Source organism: Saccopteryx leptura, chromosome 2 (genome assembly GCF_036850995.1).
Source record: "Saccopteryx leptura isolate mSacLep1 chromosome 2, mSacLep1_pri_phased_curated, whole genome shotgun sequence".
Taxonomy (NCBI): Eukaryota; Metazoa; Chordata; class Mammalia; order Chiroptera; family Emballonuridae; genus Saccopteryx; species Saccopteryx leptura.
The window spans coordinates 288,685,582-288,703,241 of record NC_089504.1 but is presented as its reverse complement, the minus strand read 5'-3'; the positions used below and the strand labels follow the sequence as shown (position 1 = coordinate 288,703,241).

The following is a 17,660-nucleotide window of genomic DNA, read 5'->3' as shown; positions in this document are numbered from 1 at the left end:
CTGGGGTCTCTCTGAGGAATCTCAGTCTGGGGATCCCTCCTAGGATCTCTCACTGTGGAAGAGCCCCCAGCATGGGAGTCCCTCTAGAATACAGGTATCTCAGAAGTGGCCCTTGAGAGTCCTAGTCAGGGGGTTCCTCTAAGGTCTCTCAGTCTGGGGGCACTTAAATAGAAGCTGTCCATCTAGGACCCTTTTACGGTATGAGGTAGGAATCTTACTTCTTCCTCTGGACTAACAGCTGTCCCAACGGACAGTGGCAGCCCCTGGAAGGGGTTACCCACTGGGCTGCCCCACCCCTGCTCCCTCTGGTGGCAAGCAGTGCAGGCTACATACTCCTCCAGACAAGGACAGGAAGAGGGGCACCATGGCGCTCTCAAGTTCAGCTCCTGAAGCACCTCCTCCACCCTCAGCCCACACTCCTCAAATCAGAAACTTGTATCCATCCTTCTGTTTCACCCCTGCTCTGGAGGCAAGGGGGAGGGAAGGAGGGTTCAGTGTTCCCAAGCACCCATCAAGAGAGGATGCCAGTTCATCAGAGGCTCTGGAATTTCAACCCAGTTCCCCCTGATCTTGTCTTTGTTACTTAACCTCTCTAAAATCGGTTTCTTCCTCTTTAATACAGGACTAAAAATAGAACCAACCTTAGAGGGCTATGAGAATTAACGAAGATAATACAAGAAAATGTTCAGCCCTGTGCTTAGCACATAGCAAGCCCTCAACACATATTCACTGCTATCATTACCATCCAATGACACAAACCCCAGGAATAAGAAATATGGAAGCCAAGAAGATGCCCTGAGCCCCAGGAGGCATCTGGTAAGATATGAGTCACCGTATCTGCCCCAGAGATCTATCTCTACCTTTCACATATTCATTCATCAACTATTTATTTGTTGAACAACCTACCCTGAGTATAAGACCTAGGTGCTAGATGCTGCAGAATATTGAAGATGAATGACATTCCTGACTCTCAGGTCAGGGCAGAGCTTTCCCAAACCCTAGTCTCAAAAGAAGAAATAAGGGTGGGTGTGAATAAAAAGCACTTGTGTTTCAAGGAGGAGGCTTTATTTGGGGGGAGTGGGGTTCTGCCCGGTCCTGCCCTGCCCGACCAGCCGACTTTACTTCTTCCGGATCTCCAGGGCCTTTTCCTTCCTGATCTCCTTAGCCAGCTCCCCAATCAGTCTCCAGTACTCATTGAACTTGAGCTCTGAGTCCTGATTCACATCCAAGCTCTTCATCTTCTCATCCAAGGAGCCCACATCCTGAGGAGACACCAAAGGGCAGGGTAGGGTTAGAAACAAGGGTTCCTGAGACTGGGAGAGGAGAAAAACCTGCTAGTTGCCATTCCCTTCCCTCAGGGAGCAGGAGGACCTGCCCCACACCTTCAGGATGAGGCTGCAGCCCCAAGACAGTGCTGCCATGGTGCCATGGTACCCTAGTGCCCAACTCCAAGGGGCAGCAGCACAGGGAGGTGGGGAACCTGATTCATAGTGTGTGCCGAGGTAAATACTCCCACCGCAGCAGATTATGAACCACGAACATGTCACTGAATGCGGAGCTGGGAAGAGATGCACACAGGGTCCCTCACCGGCAGGTGCAGGTGGGTTCCAGCACACCACTGCACCAGCCCTGGGATTTGTTCAAAGACGCTCGGGGAGCTTGGACCCACTCTGACCACCCTGAGAGCCTTCTCAGCCCACCCTCCTCCTTTACAGAAAGCTGGAGAAATTCACAGCATTTGTCTGCTCATTTGCATAAATGTGAAGTCTTCTCATCGTTCCATTTGAGTCATTAGCCTGGTAGATTAGGAGAATGGCAAACACAGGAAGTATTTGTTTAGGGTCTAGGTGACCCTTGAGGAAGTCTCTCTTGACAGGCCTGTGAAATCAAAGGATGCTGTAAACTGGACCATCATGATCAAAGGATTTGTTGCCAGATAAACAATCACAACCAAACAGTGGACTGTTGAACAATGAATGAATCCATGTCAAACCAGAGAAGGGTGCCTCAGGCACAGCTTGATGCTAAACATTTGAATCAGCATTTGGATGAAGGCAGAGAAGACTTGCCAATCCTATAGATGGCATAAAGCTTATCCATGGAAGAAAACTACACAAGACTTTTTTTTTTTTTTTTTTTTTTTTTTACAGAGACAGAGAGAGAGTCAGAGAGAGGGATAGATAGAGACAGACAGGAACAGACAGGAACAGAGAGATGAGAAGCATCAATCATCAGTTTTTCGTTGCAACACCTTAGTTGTTCATTGATTGCTTTCTCATATGTGCCTTGACCACGGGCCTTCAGCAGACCGAGTAACCCCTTGCGCCAGCGACCTTGGGCTCAAGCTGGTGAGCTTTTGCTCAAACCAGATGAGCCCGCGCTCAAGCTGGTGACCTCGGGGTCTCGAACCTGGGTCCTCTGCATCCCAGTCCAACACTCTATCTACTGTGCCACCTCCTGGTCAGGCTACACAAGACTTTAAAACCCACAATCATGCTATGTAGAATTCTATAAGCATTGCCAGTGAAAGGAAAAGATGCCCAGTATAACACTAGATTGGGAGGGAGAGAAAACATACAAGCAGTCAAGAGAAGGAAATAAAAGGTACAATAGGCCCTGGCAGATTGGCTCAGTGGTAGAGTGTCGGCCCAGAGTGTGGATGTCCCGGGTTCAATTCTTGGTCAGGGAACACAGCAGAAATGACCATCTGCTCTCCCACCTCTCTCCCTCTTGCACTTCTCTCTTTCTCTTTCTGAGAAGAGAGAGAGTCTCTCTCTTCCCCTCCTCAGTGAGTGAGTTGGCCGCAAGTGCTGAGGATGGCTCCATGGCCTCTGCCTCACGTGCTAAGAAGAGCGCAGTTGCTGAGCAACAGAGCAATGCCCCAGATGGGCAGAGCATCACTCCCTAGTGGGCTTGCCTGGTGGATCCTGATCTGGACACAAGCAGGAGTCTATCTCTCTGCCTCCTCTCCTCTCACTGAATTTAAAAAGAAAAAAAAAGGTACAATAAGTATTACGAAAGAAAAAAATTCACCTCTTACTATATCAGCAATTATATCATTATACACCTAAGAAAAAAAACAAAAGAATAATAATGGCGAACATTTCAACAAGTATAAGCACTTAATAGTGCTAACTGTTCTAAGCATTATACTAAACACATTACACACTTTGCCTTCATGTAATCTTCATAACCTGCTAGAATGAAAGGCCCCATGAGCACAAGAACCTCGTCCATCTTATTCACCACTGTAATGCGAATGCCTGGGCAAATGTCTGGCACATAGCAGATGCCTGTTCACCACTCTAACCTAAAGCCTAGGAGAGCATCAGGACAGGGCAGAGTTCTGACTGAATAAATGCAAGACAAAGTCAGCAAAAAGTGTTATTATGGGTCCATTCATAGATGAGAAATTAAGATTCTGAAATATTAAATAACTCACCAGGAAAAACATGCTAGAACCTGCATTTGAACCTAGACTGTCTGACTCAGTCTTATGCCCTTATCCACTATTCTGTATTTCTCCCCCTACAAAAAGAAACTATTAGAAATGATAAAGTATCTGACTGTAATATTAATACTCAAAAACCAATACCTCGGCCCTGGTCGGTTGGCTCACTGGTAGAGCGTCGGCCTGGAGTGCAGAAGTCCCGGGTTCGATTCCCGGCCAGGGTACACAGGAGAAGCGCCCATCTGCTTCTCCACCCCTCCCCCTCTCCTTCCTCTCTGTCTCTCTCTTCCCCTACTGCAGCGAGGCTCCATTGGAGCAAAGATGGCCCGGGCGCTGGGGATGGCTCCTTGGCTTCTGCCCCAGGCGCTAGAGTGGCTCTGGTTGCAAAAGAGTGACGCCCCGGAGGGGCAGAGCATCGCCCCCTGGTGGGCAGAGCATTGCCCCCTGGTGGGCGTGCCAGGTGGATCCCGGTGGGGCGCATGCGGGGGTCTGTCTGACTGTCTCTCCCCGTTTCCAGCTTCAGAAAAATACAAAAAAAAAACAAAACAACAACAAAAAAAAAACCCAATACCTTTTAGGTATATAGATGTTAACCAGTTAGAAACTATATGAAGAAAGATACTGCCCTGGCCAGATAACTCATCTGATTAGACTGCAGTGGTCGGCAAACTCATTAGTCAACAGAACCAAATATCAACAGTACAACGATTGAAATTTCTTTTGAGAGCCCAATTTTTTAAACTTAAACTATATAGGTAGGTATATTCCTTATCAAGGTAGCGCCCGCACATGGTGTTTTGTGGAAGAGCCACACTCAAGGGGCCAAAGAGCTGCATGTGGCCTGCGAGCCAGTTTGCCAACCAGGGGATCCCAAAGCACTGAGGTGTCAGTCCAATCCTTGGTCAGGGCACATACAGGAGCAGATCAATGTTCCTGTCTCTCTCTCTCCCTCTCTCTCTCTAAAATCAATAAAATAAACATTAAAAATTGCAGCTTTAATCCCTGACCAGGGCACAAACAACAATCAACCCATAATTGCATAAATGCAACAAACTAATGTTTTTTTCCTCTCTCCCTCCCTTCTTCTCTCCAAAATCAATATAAAAAATAAAATAGTGCCTGACCTGTGGTGGCGCAGTGGATAAAGCATCGACCTGGAAATGCTGAGGTCGCTGGCTTGAGCAAGGGGTCACTCGCTCTGCTGGAGCCCCCTCCCCCCCCATCAAGGCACATATGAGAAAGCAATCAATGAACAACTAAGGTGCTGCAATGAAGAACTGATGCTTCTCATCTCTCTCCCTTCCTATCTGTCTGTCCTATCTGTCCCTCTCTCTGACTCTCTCTCTCTCTCTCTCTGTCAAAAAAAAAAAAAAGATTTCCTAAGAGTAACATATACATAAGATCAGACATTTTAAAAAAAAGCTTGGTGCCCTGACCAGATAGCTCAGTTGGTTAGAGCATCATCCCAAAGTGCAGAGGTTTCTGATTCGATCCCCAACCTGGACACATACAAAAATAGATTTATGTTCCTGTCTCTCTCTGCCCCTCCCTCTCTCTCTAAAATCAATAATTTTTTTTTTTAAATGTTAAGCTTGGCAACTTAGTTTGGGCTTTGTGCATCTAAAGGAAATTAATCTTGCTCTTTTCATTACTGAAATATATATAATTTTTTTTTTTTTTTTTTTTACAGAGACAGAGAGTGAGTCAGAGAGAGGGATAGACAGGGACAGACAGACAGGAACGGAGAGAGATGAGAAGCATCAATCATTAGTTTTTCATTGTGCATTGCAACACCTTAGTTGTTCATTGATTGCTTTCTCATATGTGCCTTGACCACGGGCCTTCAGCAGACCAAGTAACCCCTTGCTCGAGCCAGTGACCTTAGGTTCAAACTGGTGGGCTTTTTGCTCAAACCAGATGAGCCTGCGCTCAAGCTGGCGACCTCGGGGTCTCGAACCTGGGTCTTCTGCATCCCAGTCTGACACTCTATTCATTGCGCCACCGCCTGGTCAGGCTGAAATAAAATATTTTAAACAACAAAAAAGAGTTTGGGCAAGGACATAAGAACCAGACATTCACATGCACTGTTGGTGGTCATGAAATCTGGTATAAACTTGTTGAGAGACAAATTGGTAAAATCTATAAAAATTGTGAACGGACATGCCTTTTGACCTAACATTTCTATTGCCAGACCTTTCCTTAAAGTATGTAAAGATTTATAAACAAAGATGTTTGCAAAATGGGGGAAAAATGGACATAAGAAAAAACTCCATCAATAAAAGATCGACTACATAAATTTGTGTTAACCTATATTGGAACACAGTGCATCATTTTTTTTTTTTTTTAGAAAGAGAAGAAAGAGAGAGAGAGAGAGAGAGAGAGAGAGAGAAGTGGTGGGTGGGGTAAGGAGCAGGAAGCATCAACTCCCATATGTGCCTTGACCAGGCAAGCCCAGGGTTTCAAACCAGCAACCTCAGCATTCCAGGTCTCTACTTTATTCACTGCACCGCCACAGGTCAGGCCCAGTGCATCATTGTTTTAAAAATGAGAAAATAACAACCATCACCCCCCAGTTAGGGCACATACAAGAATCAACCAATGAATGCATAAATATGTGGAACAAGCCTGACCTGTGGTGGCGCAGTGGATGGAGCATCATCCTGGAAACGCTGAGGTTGCCGGTTCGGAACCCTGGGCTTGCCTGGTCAAGGCACATATGGGAGTTGATGCTTCCTGCTCCTCCCCCCCTCCCTTCTCTATAATGAATAAATAAAATCTTTAAAAAAAAAAAATAGGTGGAACAACAAATCAATGTCTCTCTCTTCTCTCTCATTTCTCTCTCTCATTCTCTCTTTCCCTACATTTCTAAATTAATTAAAAATTTAAAATTTTTAAAATAAAATCAATCAATGTAATGTTTAAAAACTGCCAACCCTTTATCTTTAACAAAATAATAAAATGGCATATGAGCCTTAACTGCCTAATTGGTCCTTAGGCCTCATATTCTAATGAACCCCATATGTACATACATAATTAAATTTGGTCATGTCCTCGTTAATTTGTCTCACATTGGCCCTGGCTAGTTGGCTCAGAGGAAGAGCGTGGACCCAGCATGTGGATATCCTGGATTCAATTCCCAGTCAAGGCACAAAGGAGAAGCGACCATCTGCTTCCCCACTCTTCTCTCTCTCTCCCACTCCCACAGCCATGGCCCAATTGGTTTGAGTGCATTGTCCCGGGGGCTGAGGATGGCTCTGTGGAGCCTCCTCCTCAGATGCTAAAAATAGTTGGGTTGCAAGCATGATCCCCGATGGGCAGAGCATCAGCCCCAGATGGGGGTTGCCAGGTGGATTCTGGTCCAGGCACATGCGTGAGTCTATCTCCCCTCCTCTCACTCGGAAAAGAAGAAAAAAAATCTCACACAATGTGATTATTAGACCAATCAGAAGAATGAAGAGAGGAAAAGGGAAAATGGTTCCCTCCCCACAACTCTAAAGTTTTTAAAAAGCTATTTGTAGCCCTGGCCAGATATTGGTTGATTAGAGTGTTGTCCCGAAGTGCAGAGGTTGCCAGTTAGATCTCCAGTCAGGGCACATTTTAGAACAGATCACTGTTCCTGTTTCCTTCTCTCTGCCTTCCTCTCGTTAAAATCAATTTTTAAAAAATTTCTTTTAAAAAGCTATTTGTAGAATAGTAGGTAAGATGTACTTCTTTGGTGTGTGTGACAAAGACAGAGAGGACACAGACAGGAAGAGAGAGAGATGAGAAGCATCAATTCTTCATTGTGACACTTTAGTTGTTCATTGATTGCTTTCTCATATGTGCCTTGATTGGGGGACTCCAGCAGACAAAGTGACCCCTTGTTCAAACCAGATGAGCCCACGCTCAAGCTGGCAACCTCAGGGTTTCAAACCTGGGTCCTCTGCATGCCAGTTCGACACTCTATCCACTGCGCCACCACCTGGTCAGGCTGTAAGATGCACTTATTTACTCACTCAACAATATTTACTTTTTTCCTACTATCTCACTCATTCACTATTTTTTTTTTTTTATTCACTATTTTATTGAGCACCTACTAAGAGTCAGACACTGCTCTAAGTGGAGATAAGACAGTAAGCAGCCTTACCTGTGGTGGCACAGTGGACAAAGTATCAACCTGGAAATGCTGAGGTTGCGGGTTCAAAACCCTGGGCTTGCCTGGTCAAGGCATATATGGGAGTTGATGTTTTCTGCTCCTCCCCCCTTCTCTCTCTCTCTCTCTCCCCTCTCTATAATGAATAAATAAAATCTTTAAAAAAAAAAAGACAGTAAGCAGATTCCCTTCCTCATAGGACTTAAGATTCTTTTGTGTTTTGTTTTTTGTTTTTGTGACAGAGACAGAGAGACAGACAGATAGAGGGACAGATAGGAACAGACAGACAAGAAGGGAGAGAGATGAGAAGCATCAATTCTTCACTGTGGCTCCTTGGTCTCCTTAGTTGTTCACTGATTGCTTTCTCATATGTGCCTTGACCAAGGGGCTACAACAGAGCAAGTGACCCCTTGCTCAAGCCAGCAACCTTGGGCTTCAAGCCAGCGACCTTGGGCTCAAGCCAGTGACCCTGTGCTCAGGCCAGATGAGGCCAAGCTCAAGCCAGCAAACTCGGGGTTTCGAACCTGGGTCCTCTGCATCCCAGTCCGATGCTCTATCCACTGTGCCTCCACCTGGTTAGGCGGGACTTATATTCTTAGTAATGTATAAGTATACAGTTGAGGTAAAGCTGTAATAGAAGTATTCTAAAAGGAAATAAAGCAGGATAAAATAATAGAGCACAAGGAAGGTGATCTTTGTATTCAGTGTTGAAGGAAGGCCATGCTGAGGATTTGTCATTTGAGCAGAAATCTGAGTTAAATAAGGAATAAGCCTAGCACATACCTAAGGGATGAGCATTCTGGCCAGGAGAGGAAAAATGGAGACAGTAAGTACAAATAACTCTCATTGCTTTGTAGGAGTTTTACTATAAAAGGGAGCAGAAATGTAAGGCATAGCTAGAGGGAGTTATAGGGTCAAGAGAGGTTTTCTTTCCTTTTTCTTTCATTTAAAGATGGCAGATTGCCTTGGCTGGATAGCTCGGTTGGTTAGAGCATTGTCCTGAAGTTGAGCAGAGGTTGTCGGTTCGATTCCCAGTCAGGACACATACAGAAACAGATCAATGTTCCTGTCTCTCTCTCCCTTCCTCTCTCACTAAAATCAGTAAATAAATATTTTTTGTTTGTTTTTAAGATTTATTTATTTATATTAGAGAAAGGAGAGCGAGAGGGAGAGAGAAAGGCAGGGGTGGGAGAGGGAGGAGTGGGAAGCATCAATCCATAGTTGCTTCTCGCATGTGCCTTAACTGGGCAAGCCTGGGGTTTCAAACTGACGACCTCAGCAATCCAAGTCGATGCTTTATCCACTGTGCCACCACAGGCCAGATAACAAATGTTTTTTAATCAATACATTTTAATGAATACATCTATTAAATAATAATAAATTTGGAATAAAGAAATAAAGATATTGCTCATATTTGGAAACCAATCAGAACAATCTAATAGAGGGAAATTCTGATGATGCAAGATAGAGAGGAAGAATTGAAAGGGTGAAGTCTTTAAGTAGGTCAGAAAGGATGAGATCCAGGGCACCAGTGGAGGGTCTGGCCTTGGGAAGACAAACAGATCATTCATGGAAACTGGAAGGAAGGAAGGGTATGTGCTGATCATTGCTAGATATGGGGCAAGAAACATAAAAGTTACTGATTGCTCTTGTTTTCTCGGTGAGAAAATTTCTCAAGGAGAGGGAGAATATGAAAAGAGGTACCAGAGTTTGAGGGAAAAGGGCAAGTTGTGAAATAATCATCTGAAAGAGCTGGTAAACGAATCAACCAGGGAAATATAGTAGAACTGGCAGACATCACTGAGGATCCCCTTGGGTTTGTGGTTATAGAGTTAAAACGAGACAAGCCAACATGGCTGTGCCTTTTTCTCCAGCCAGGTGCTGCTATAAGTGCAGATGCAGAAGAGCAGACTTAGCAAGCAAGTTAATGAACACTGAGTTCCCCAGTTCAAAACCCTGAGGCCGCCAGCTTTAGCATGGGGTCACTGGCTTGAGCATGGGATCATCCACATGATCCCAAGGTCGCCAGCTTGACCCCAAAGGTCACTTGAGCAAGGGGTCACTGGTCTGGCTTGAGCCTGAGGTCCAACCCTGGTCAAGACATGCATGAGAAGCAATCAATGTACAACTAAAATAAAGCAACTATGAGTTGATGCTTCTTCCTCCCTCCTTCTCTCTCTCTCAGGAAAAAAAAAAAATTAATGAAGATAAAATGTTAGATTTAACCTAGGTTCAGATTTCACCAAACAAGGAGAGGAAGAGATTAAGGGTTGAGGGAGTGCTTAAAACAGTAAGCCCTAGAACCCAGCTACATAAGAGGAGAAATGAGGACACAAGAGATAAAAATGAAAGATGAAAGAGTGATAGGGACTCAAGGAAATGCTGGAGTGGAGAGACTAGATAGAGATGATGGGAAAAAGAGTTTGCCACCCCAAAATATACCTTTTGGAATGGAAACTGATTACTTTAAGCTGGTTATTTTCAAGAAACACAATCAGGAAAAACCTTTGACCTTTCCCCTAAATTCTAAAAGACTTTAGATAGAGGACCTGCTCCAGGAAGGGAACTACAGCGGTACCTTGACATATGAATTTAATTTGTTCTGTAACCGAGCTCATCAGTCAGTCCACTCATATATCAAACTGCCAATACTGGACCCATGCGCCAACTAACGGCAGCTTCCCGAATCACAACTCATATCTCGGAATTTAGCTCAGATCTCTAACAAAAATATGGACTGAGTTGCAGCTCGTATCTTAAAAAAAAAAAAAAAAAAAAAAAAAAAAAAAAAAAAAAAAAAAAAAAAAAAAAAAAAAAATTAGGAAGGAACCTAGCAAAGCCCATTTGCTGAAAGTTCTCTCTGTGTCCCATTGTTAAAGATGGCCCAGCAAACATTTATTTACCAAACATTTGCTCTTCTGTCTCAATGTGAATTGCCTTTCTGCCCCTTTAAGTCCCAAATCAAAATACCCTCCCCCCTTCTCCTTAGCCCAGAATGGCAGATAAGCCTTAACTACCCTGTCCTCAGGCCCCATATTCTTATGGAAGCTCCATGTGTACATATGTATTAAATTTGGTTATTTTCTCCTGTTAATCTATCTCATCTTATTTAGATGATTATGTTAGCCAGAAGAACATAAAAAGGTAGAAGGAAAATTCATTTTTACTCCCCTATAGAGGAAAAAGAATAGAATGCCAGGAGGAAGAGGAAAAAAAAAAGAAAAGAATGACAGGAGGTAGAAGATAGAGAAACGGAGGCTTAAAATTGAAATTTTGGAAGTGGTGCATTATTTTGGTAATGACAAATTCTGAAGCACGAACGGAGGAGTGGAATACTGAGATGCTAGGAGACAGAATTTTGGAAATGAGGAATTCAAGAAAAGGAAAGGCCCAGGTGTTAGATGAGCTGCCTCTGTGGATACTGAGGATAATGACCGTATCAGTGATGAGAAGAAAAACAGTAATTGAGGAGCTGAGAGCTATAAGGAAGGCAGGTGGTATATGAGCTTTGAAAAAGATGGGCATCTTAGGAAGAAGAATAAACTAAGATCTGGAAGCAGTGATGAAAAGTAGAGGTCACGCCTGCATTTCCATTCTCAGAGGAAGTTGGATTTGGGAAAAAAACCAGTCACTATTTGACAAGGCTATAGGAAATGTGGTACTGACAGAAGAGAGCCTAAAGTTTTCTGCGAGAAGAGGAAGAGAAAAGTCTAGGAAGTCCAAGGACGTAGTGGATTTTGCAAATGATAAACTATGAGTTTCAGAGATCCATTTGTTGTGTTTTTTTACATCTATCTTCACATGTTTTTATGTGCCTGTAAATTTTCAGAAAGGATGTAAAAGAAACTGTTTGCAGCTTGGAATGATGTACCAACCCAGAGTGGATAAATTTAAATCCCTTCTCAGTCCACATTGTCAGGTACATCACTGAGAGGACTCCCAGAGGAGTGGGAAGTAACCACAGGTCACTGAGATTCTATGACTACATGAACTGGGCTGTAGGTTGGTTGGTTGGTTGGTTTGTTTGTTTCACAAACCCCTTCCCACTGACGGGCCTCAGTTCCCATAACTGTTAAGTGAGGAGTGTGGACAGTGTTTTCTCTTGGCCACCTAACTCTGATGGCCTATGGAACTCCTGAAAGCAGCTCTGGGTTGAGTCCTGTGTTCAGAAAATAAGACCAGGTAGGCACAGAGCAGACATAATAACCTAACAACATCTTTTGATGGAAGCACAAAGCCCCATAACACACAGTGTTATCTACGCCCTTCTCCACAATACAGCTGTGGTCACATTGTGTCCAGCAATATCACATCACATACACAGTGTCCCACAGCCACTGTCTCCCAAAATCTCGGGCCCAGAGACCCCCACCTACCTTGAGCAGGTGAGGCAACTGCTGAGTGGCCAGTTCCTTAAACTCATTGATGCTGAGGCTGCCCTTCCGGCCTTCTCGCCCTGCAAAGGTGAAGAAGGTGGTAACCACCGTCTCGATGGCTGCCTCCAACTCAGTCAGAGGCTCTGCTGCCATTAGGACCCCGGGGCTGTAGCTGATGTCCTCACAGGGCTGACCTGCCAGAGTGAGAAGGAGAGAAAGGGAGAGTCGGGATAGGCCAGAGTGCCCCTGCCCTGGACCACCACCTCAGGCCTCTGCCTGCAGAAGGCATTCTGGAGAAGGAAGGAGGGAATAGGGATAGAGCGAGGGGCAAGGGAGTACCTCAGTGTTGGTGGGGGAAGAGGTATTCATTCCAGAAACCACTTCCTCTCTAGATTTATCTGGGGTCCTTTTGAAGTACCTGTGTCCTAAGGACCCCTCTGTGTTGGTCCCTCAGCCTGAAGACCCCTCTGTCAGGGAGGAGGCTTTCAGTCTGAGCCGTCTTTGGAGGCCTCAGTCTCCTGGCCCCTCTGCGCGGTTCAGTTCCAAGGGCCCTTTCTTGGAATCTCACCCAGCCCCAAAGTGTCAGCAGGTTGTTGGTCTCCAAAGCTTGTTTGCTTGTGTGGGGACCTGGGTCTTCACCCGCAGGCACTCCGTCTGCTCCTCCCAGCAGTACAGCCCCGATCTGGCAAATACCCAGCCGTAGTCAGGAAGGGCTCCATCAGGCCAGACCCGCCCTCCAGGGGGCCTCTCCCCGCCTTCCCGCAGGGCCAGCTGGGCAGAGCACAGGACCCCCGGGCCTCCCACCCCCGTTTCCGGGGGACTGGGGTCTTGGGTGGGCTTCTCCGACTGGCGCCGCCCAGAAGGGCTTCATCCCGGCACTCACAAGCCCAGGGGCGAGGAGGGCTGGAGCAGGAGGACGCGCCCACTCATCTCCCTTTCCAGCCTGCCCCTCACCCCCAAGCCACTTCCTGAATCCCTATCTGACCGAGCTCCGGGGGAGGGACCTTGGAGCCCAAGGAGGAAAAAAGCTCCACACTCCCGCAGTTACGGAGGAGCGACTCACCCGCGCAAGTCGCGGAGATAGGAGATACGGTGCAGCGCGGGAGGAGCGGGACTGAGGTTTATAAGCGCCGGGGCTGGGAGGCGGATGCCGCTCCCAAGGCCAGAGGTGTCAGGTTTCCTGGTTGATTCTGGAGAGGAGATGCCCAATCACGCCTGGCGTCCCCCTCCTGCCCGTGCCCAGCAATCGGTCTTGGAACCCCGGCCCCCCAACCTAGCCCACGCGCGTCCTCACCTTAGTGTGTGTGTGGGGGGGGGGGGGGGCTGCCTGAACCTGCCTGGCCAGCCTGGATCCTAGGGTCCTGCCCCTCCCAATACGGGATCCTCTGCCCCACCACACCCCCCAGCGTCTAGCCAGGAGTGTGTATTGGGGGGAAAAGGGGGGAAACAACTGCAGATTGAAAAGAACCAACTGAGGAAGCTCAGCACTGAGAGGCCCAATCTAAGAAATACCCATCTCAGAATGAGATCCCTCAAGGGAACTTGTAGCCCAAAATGCCCTCAAGAGGATCCCAGATTGAGACCCTACAAACAGGGGAATGAGACCGAGACCCCCCCCCCCCAAGTTGAAGTCCTTCAGTGGGGTTTCAGGGTGAGACCCCACTGAGGGAGACTTCTGAGACTAAGTTATTCACTGAGAGATCCCCTCACTGAGACCCCCTCAGTGGCCTCCCCTTCCCTGCTTATATGGCCACAACTGGGTGGGGGGGTGGTGGTGGTGAGCAGACTCAGTGTCCTTCCCAGGACCTTTCCCACCTCCCTTTCTCCTAGGCCCTGCCTGTGGGGGCCCAGCAGTGGGGGAGAGGCAACCAAGTCTGGAGAAGACACTGGGCAGCTTGTTCCAGCCCAGGAGACAGAGGGCGCCTCTGTCCACTCCTGGCCTCTTGCCCCACTGGTGTCTGTCTGTGAAGGGGTGGAGCCAGTGGAGGGGGGCCAGGGGGGGAAGGAGGGCTGAAGACAGATCTCCCCACACAGCTCCAGTAGCCACACTTGCAGCCTTGTCTGTCTGTCCAGAACCTGCTCCCACCTCAGGCTCAGGTTGACAGTGAGTATACTGCCCCGTCCGGCCCTGGTCAGCTTGGGAGGAAGGGGGACTTTAGCAAGACTCCAAGTTTGGGGATGATGGTATTGTGGTGCACTGAGGGTCTGGGAGGAGTTTTGATGACGGCAGTTTGGGGTTTGGGGAAGACAGGGTTTGGGGGGTCGTGAGAAGAGGCAAATGAAGGTCCGAGGGATATCTGGGAACTAGGTGAGTGAGGAAGCCAGTGGGAAACCCAGCCAAGCTTCCAGAAGACCAGGCCCTCCTATAGGGAGCCCTCAGGTGCCCTCCCAAGGATCTCTCATCTCCCAGGTGCTGGGGATGGGACCCAACCCTTGGCTCAGTTCCAGGGAAGTAAGAATGAGAGAGCAGATGGCACAGCTGCTTCTGCCCACCCTCCTGCAGCCTCAGCCTCTGTCACCCACCCAGCTTTGACAAGAGCTCAGGGAACAGGGAAGTCTGGGGATGGCAGACCATGGACCATGAGTTATCGGGAAGAGGGGGCACTAGGGTATTATACCCACTCCCAATTCTCCCTGCATATAACCTCCTGTCTCCTCCCCCTCTTTCTTGGCCTAGACCTCCAGACTCCTCTTTCCACTAATTCTTTTTTCTTTTTTATCCCATCTATCCCCTCCCTGCCAAGGTCCTCTCACAACTGCCCCTACATAAAATGGCCTGGCTGCTTCAAGAGCTCCAGGCAACCCCCAGGTGCCCCTAATGGATGGGGCTTGTAATTGAGCCACCAGCACTCCTCCCTCTTATGCCCCTTATCCCCTCCATCAGCCAGGCTTGGGTTTCATCTCCCCCATGTCTCTGTGACAACCGCTTCTCAAGTCCCTTCTCAAGTCCGGAGTTCAGGTGACACTCACAAGGGCCCCATTGAAGAGCTGGGATGTCATTCGATCAGGGCCCATTATCCAGCCCCACAGGCCTGAGGCTGGATGGGGACACCTGATCTGAGATATCTGAGCTGTCCCCTGAGGCTATGGAGAGGCTGACTGTCCCAAGACCAAGGGAGAGAGCCCCCTGGTTTGGTAGTCCCCTCTTCTCAACAGACCCTTCCATTTTTCTCCTCCTCTCTGCCAACCCCTTGAACTCAAAGGATCTCATACACTCAGCCCTTTATCTCCCCCAATACATACTAGCCCCCTTCTCCCTTCTGCCACTGTCCCCACATCTACCAGGCTGGGCTTTGGGGTGGGAGTGGCTGGCAGCAGGTATAAGACCACACAGGTCTCCTCTCAAAGCTCTGGCTCCAGAGCAAAGGCTCAGACACCCCTACTCCCTTCCCACCACCACCCGATTGAAGGGCTGATTCTGCAGAGAAGTGGAACCAAACTAGAGGTAATGGAGGCATACCCCAGGGAACCAAAGTGCCATGTTCAGGACAGAACAGAGTTGAAGGACCAAAAGAGGCACCCAGTCTACTGACAAGAAGCTAAGAGGCAATGAGACCCTCTCCCCACGATCTGTGGGCCACTCACTCAGCCCGGCACCCTCTCCACTGGGTGTCAAAGGACACACCACCCTTGCCAGGGGTGGGAAGCGGAGTCAAATCCATAGAGAGGAGCCCAGCTTACAACCCTTAGCCACCCCCAACAGTAGAACTTGGCTGTGCTAGACAGGCAAAGTACAGGGTAAAAATAGAGCCAGGGGAAGGCTAGCTGGGTCCTATGACCACCCCTGACTGCGCCTGCCACACCCTCTTCAGTGTCTGCCCAGGCAGCCAGGAGACATTGCAAAGTACACTGCAGGCCTCTAGAGCCAACTCGACGCTAGATACTTCATCGTCATGTCCTAAACCCTGACTCCTTCTGGCTGGGGTGTGTATTGAGGAACATAACGAACAGCTCTAAGTTTAGATATGTTTGAGTTTCTCTGCATCATAGAATCCCAGTGAAAGCTCAATTGTGATAGGGCTCCAATTTCATGGCTATTTGGGCTGTGGGACCAGGGCCAGGTCTAAGGGCCCCCCTTACCCTGACCCCGGATATGCTAAGCATGGTTCCCACCTCATTTCTGTGATGCAGGGTGGCTAGGTGAGCTGCACAATGGGTTCTGAGCTGGAGACGGCGATGGAGACACTCATCAATGTGTTCCATGCCCACTCGGGCAAGGAGGGAGACAAGTATAAGCTGAGCAAGAAGGAGCTGAAAGAGTTGCTGCAGACTGAGCTCTCCGGCTTCCTGGACGTGAGCACAGGATGTGGGGGTACAGGGTGGAATGAGTGAAGGGTGGGGGGACTAAGTGGGCATCTCCCTGCCATCTCTCCATCCATCTCCTGCCTCTCCTGGTTCAAATCAAAATGCCCTAATTTATTGATCATCCGTTAACTGCCAGGCCCTGTGTAAATGTGTCGATAACAAGGCTCACAGTCTAGAAGGAAAAGATTAACACTTGAAAGTAAACTTGAACACCAGGAAGCACACAGAGCCTTAACAGTGGTAGCAGAAAGAATTACGGGAGAATATTAACCTTGCTGAAGTTGGGACAACTTCTCCAACGAAGTGGCACTTGAGCCATAGATTTCCAATCTAAGATTAGGGTAAATATAGACATTTTAGGAGGAAGTAGCTGCATGAATAAAAGAATGGCAGAAAGAGGAATGCAGCATGCTCAGTAGTTCTGACTGAATTGAAGGATGCAGAGAAGTAGGCTAAAGGAGAAGTAGAAAGCTTACCAGCTTTGAGGTTTTCTTCGACCTGGGTTCAAATTCTGACACTGCCACTTTCTAACTGTGTGAGTTTGGACAGATTGCTTAACTATCAACCGTCAATTTGTTTCTTCTCTAGAATGGAAATAATAAAACCTACTTCATACTATTTGTGTTAAAATTAAATTAGACAATGCTTGTAAACTCCTGGTGTAGTGCTTAACCCATTGTAGGCACTCAACATATAACTGATGTTATTACTGCTGTGCCTTGTTGAAGAGTTTAATCTACAGGCAACAAGAAGCCGCAAGTGTTAGTTTTGAGGAGAGGAGCAGAAGAGTCCCACAATTAGATGTAGTCCTCCCTCTTGCTCCCCTGTGTCTCCTTCTCCTCAGTCAACCACACCCCTTGCTTCTGACTCAGTGCTTTACATCTCTATACAACTCCTGTTCCATCTCCTCACTTCACAGGCCCAGAAGGATGCGGATGCTGTGGACAAGGTGATGAAGGAGCTAGATGAGAATGGAGATGGGGAGGTGGACTTCCAGGAGTATGTGGTGCTGGTGGCTGCCCTCACAGTCGCCTGTAACAACTTCTTCTGGGAGAACAGTTGAGCACACAACCCCAATGGGCAGCGCCCTTCCCCTCTGCACTGCCATACCTGCCCTTACACCTTTTCTTTCACCCCACTTTTCCCTCCCCATAGTCCCACTTTTGCCCACCCCCTACCCCCAAGGGCGCAAGAGTAGTGGGCCAGGCCTGCAACTCATCTTTCATTAAAGGCTCCTCTTTCACCAGCAGTTGTCTGTGTTCTTTGGGCTGTGGAAGTGGATGGGGTTCAAGGTTCCAGCTGGAAGTGGATGAGACCTTAGCTTCTCAGCTATAAGGCCAGAAAAATACTTTCCCTTCACCTTCAAAGAAAAGAGGATCTTCCATGTGCTAGAATT

General features: G+C 47.7%; 2 protein-coding genes across 6 annotated transcripts; one reads left to right on the top strand and one right to left on the bottom strand.

The window, feature by feature from the left end:
* Positions 1 to 1,043: 1,043 nt before the first annotated feature.
* Positions 1,044 to 13,148, bottom strand: S100A13 (S100 calcium binding protein A13). Of its 4 annotated transcripts, none has more exons than XM_066362454.1 (4): positions 13,023 to 13,148; positions 12,528 to 12,641; positions 11,960 to 12,153; positions 1,044 to 1,262 (listed from the first exon to the last, which is right to left on the bottom strand). In XM_066362454.1, exons 3-4 carry the CDS (start codon positions 12,110 to 12,112, stop codon positions 1,119 to 1,121), a joined length of 297 nt encoding a protein of 98 aa, XP_066218551.1. In that variant the 5' UTR covers positions 12,113 to 12,153; positions 12,528 to 12,641; positions 13,023 to 13,148; the 3' UTR covers positions 1,044 to 1,118. The 4 variants fall into 4 exon arrangements, with proteins under 4 accessions (XP_066218551.1, XP_066218552.1, XP_066218553.1 ...); XM_066362455.1 differs by lacking the exon at positions 13,023 to 13,148 and adding an exon at positions 12,843 to 12,930; XM_066362456.1 differs by lacking the exon at positions 12,528 to 12,641 and having other exon boundaries at positions 13,023 to 13,139.
* On the top strand, positions 13,010 to 17,510 carry S100A1 (S100 calcium binding protein A1). 2 transcript variants are annotated; one of them, XM_066362458.1, is made up of 4 exons: positions 13,010 to 13,078; positions 13,994 to 14,063; positions 16,091 to 16,252; positions 17,184 to 17,510. In XM_066362458.1, the coding sequence occupies exons 3-4, from the start codon at positions 16,112 to 16,114 to the stop codon at positions 17,325 to 17,327; spliced, it is 285 nt and encodes a 94-aa protein (XP_066218555.1). In that variant the 5' UTR covers positions 13,010 to 13,078; positions 13,994 to 14,063; positions 16,091 to 16,111; the 3' UTR covers positions 17,328 to 17,510. The 2 variants fall into 2 exon arrangements, with proteins under 2 accessions (XP_066218555.1, XP_066218556.1); XM_066362459.1 differs by having other exon boundaries at positions 13,033 to 13,051.
* The last annotated feature ends 150 nt before the right edge of the window (positions 17,511 to 17,660 follow it).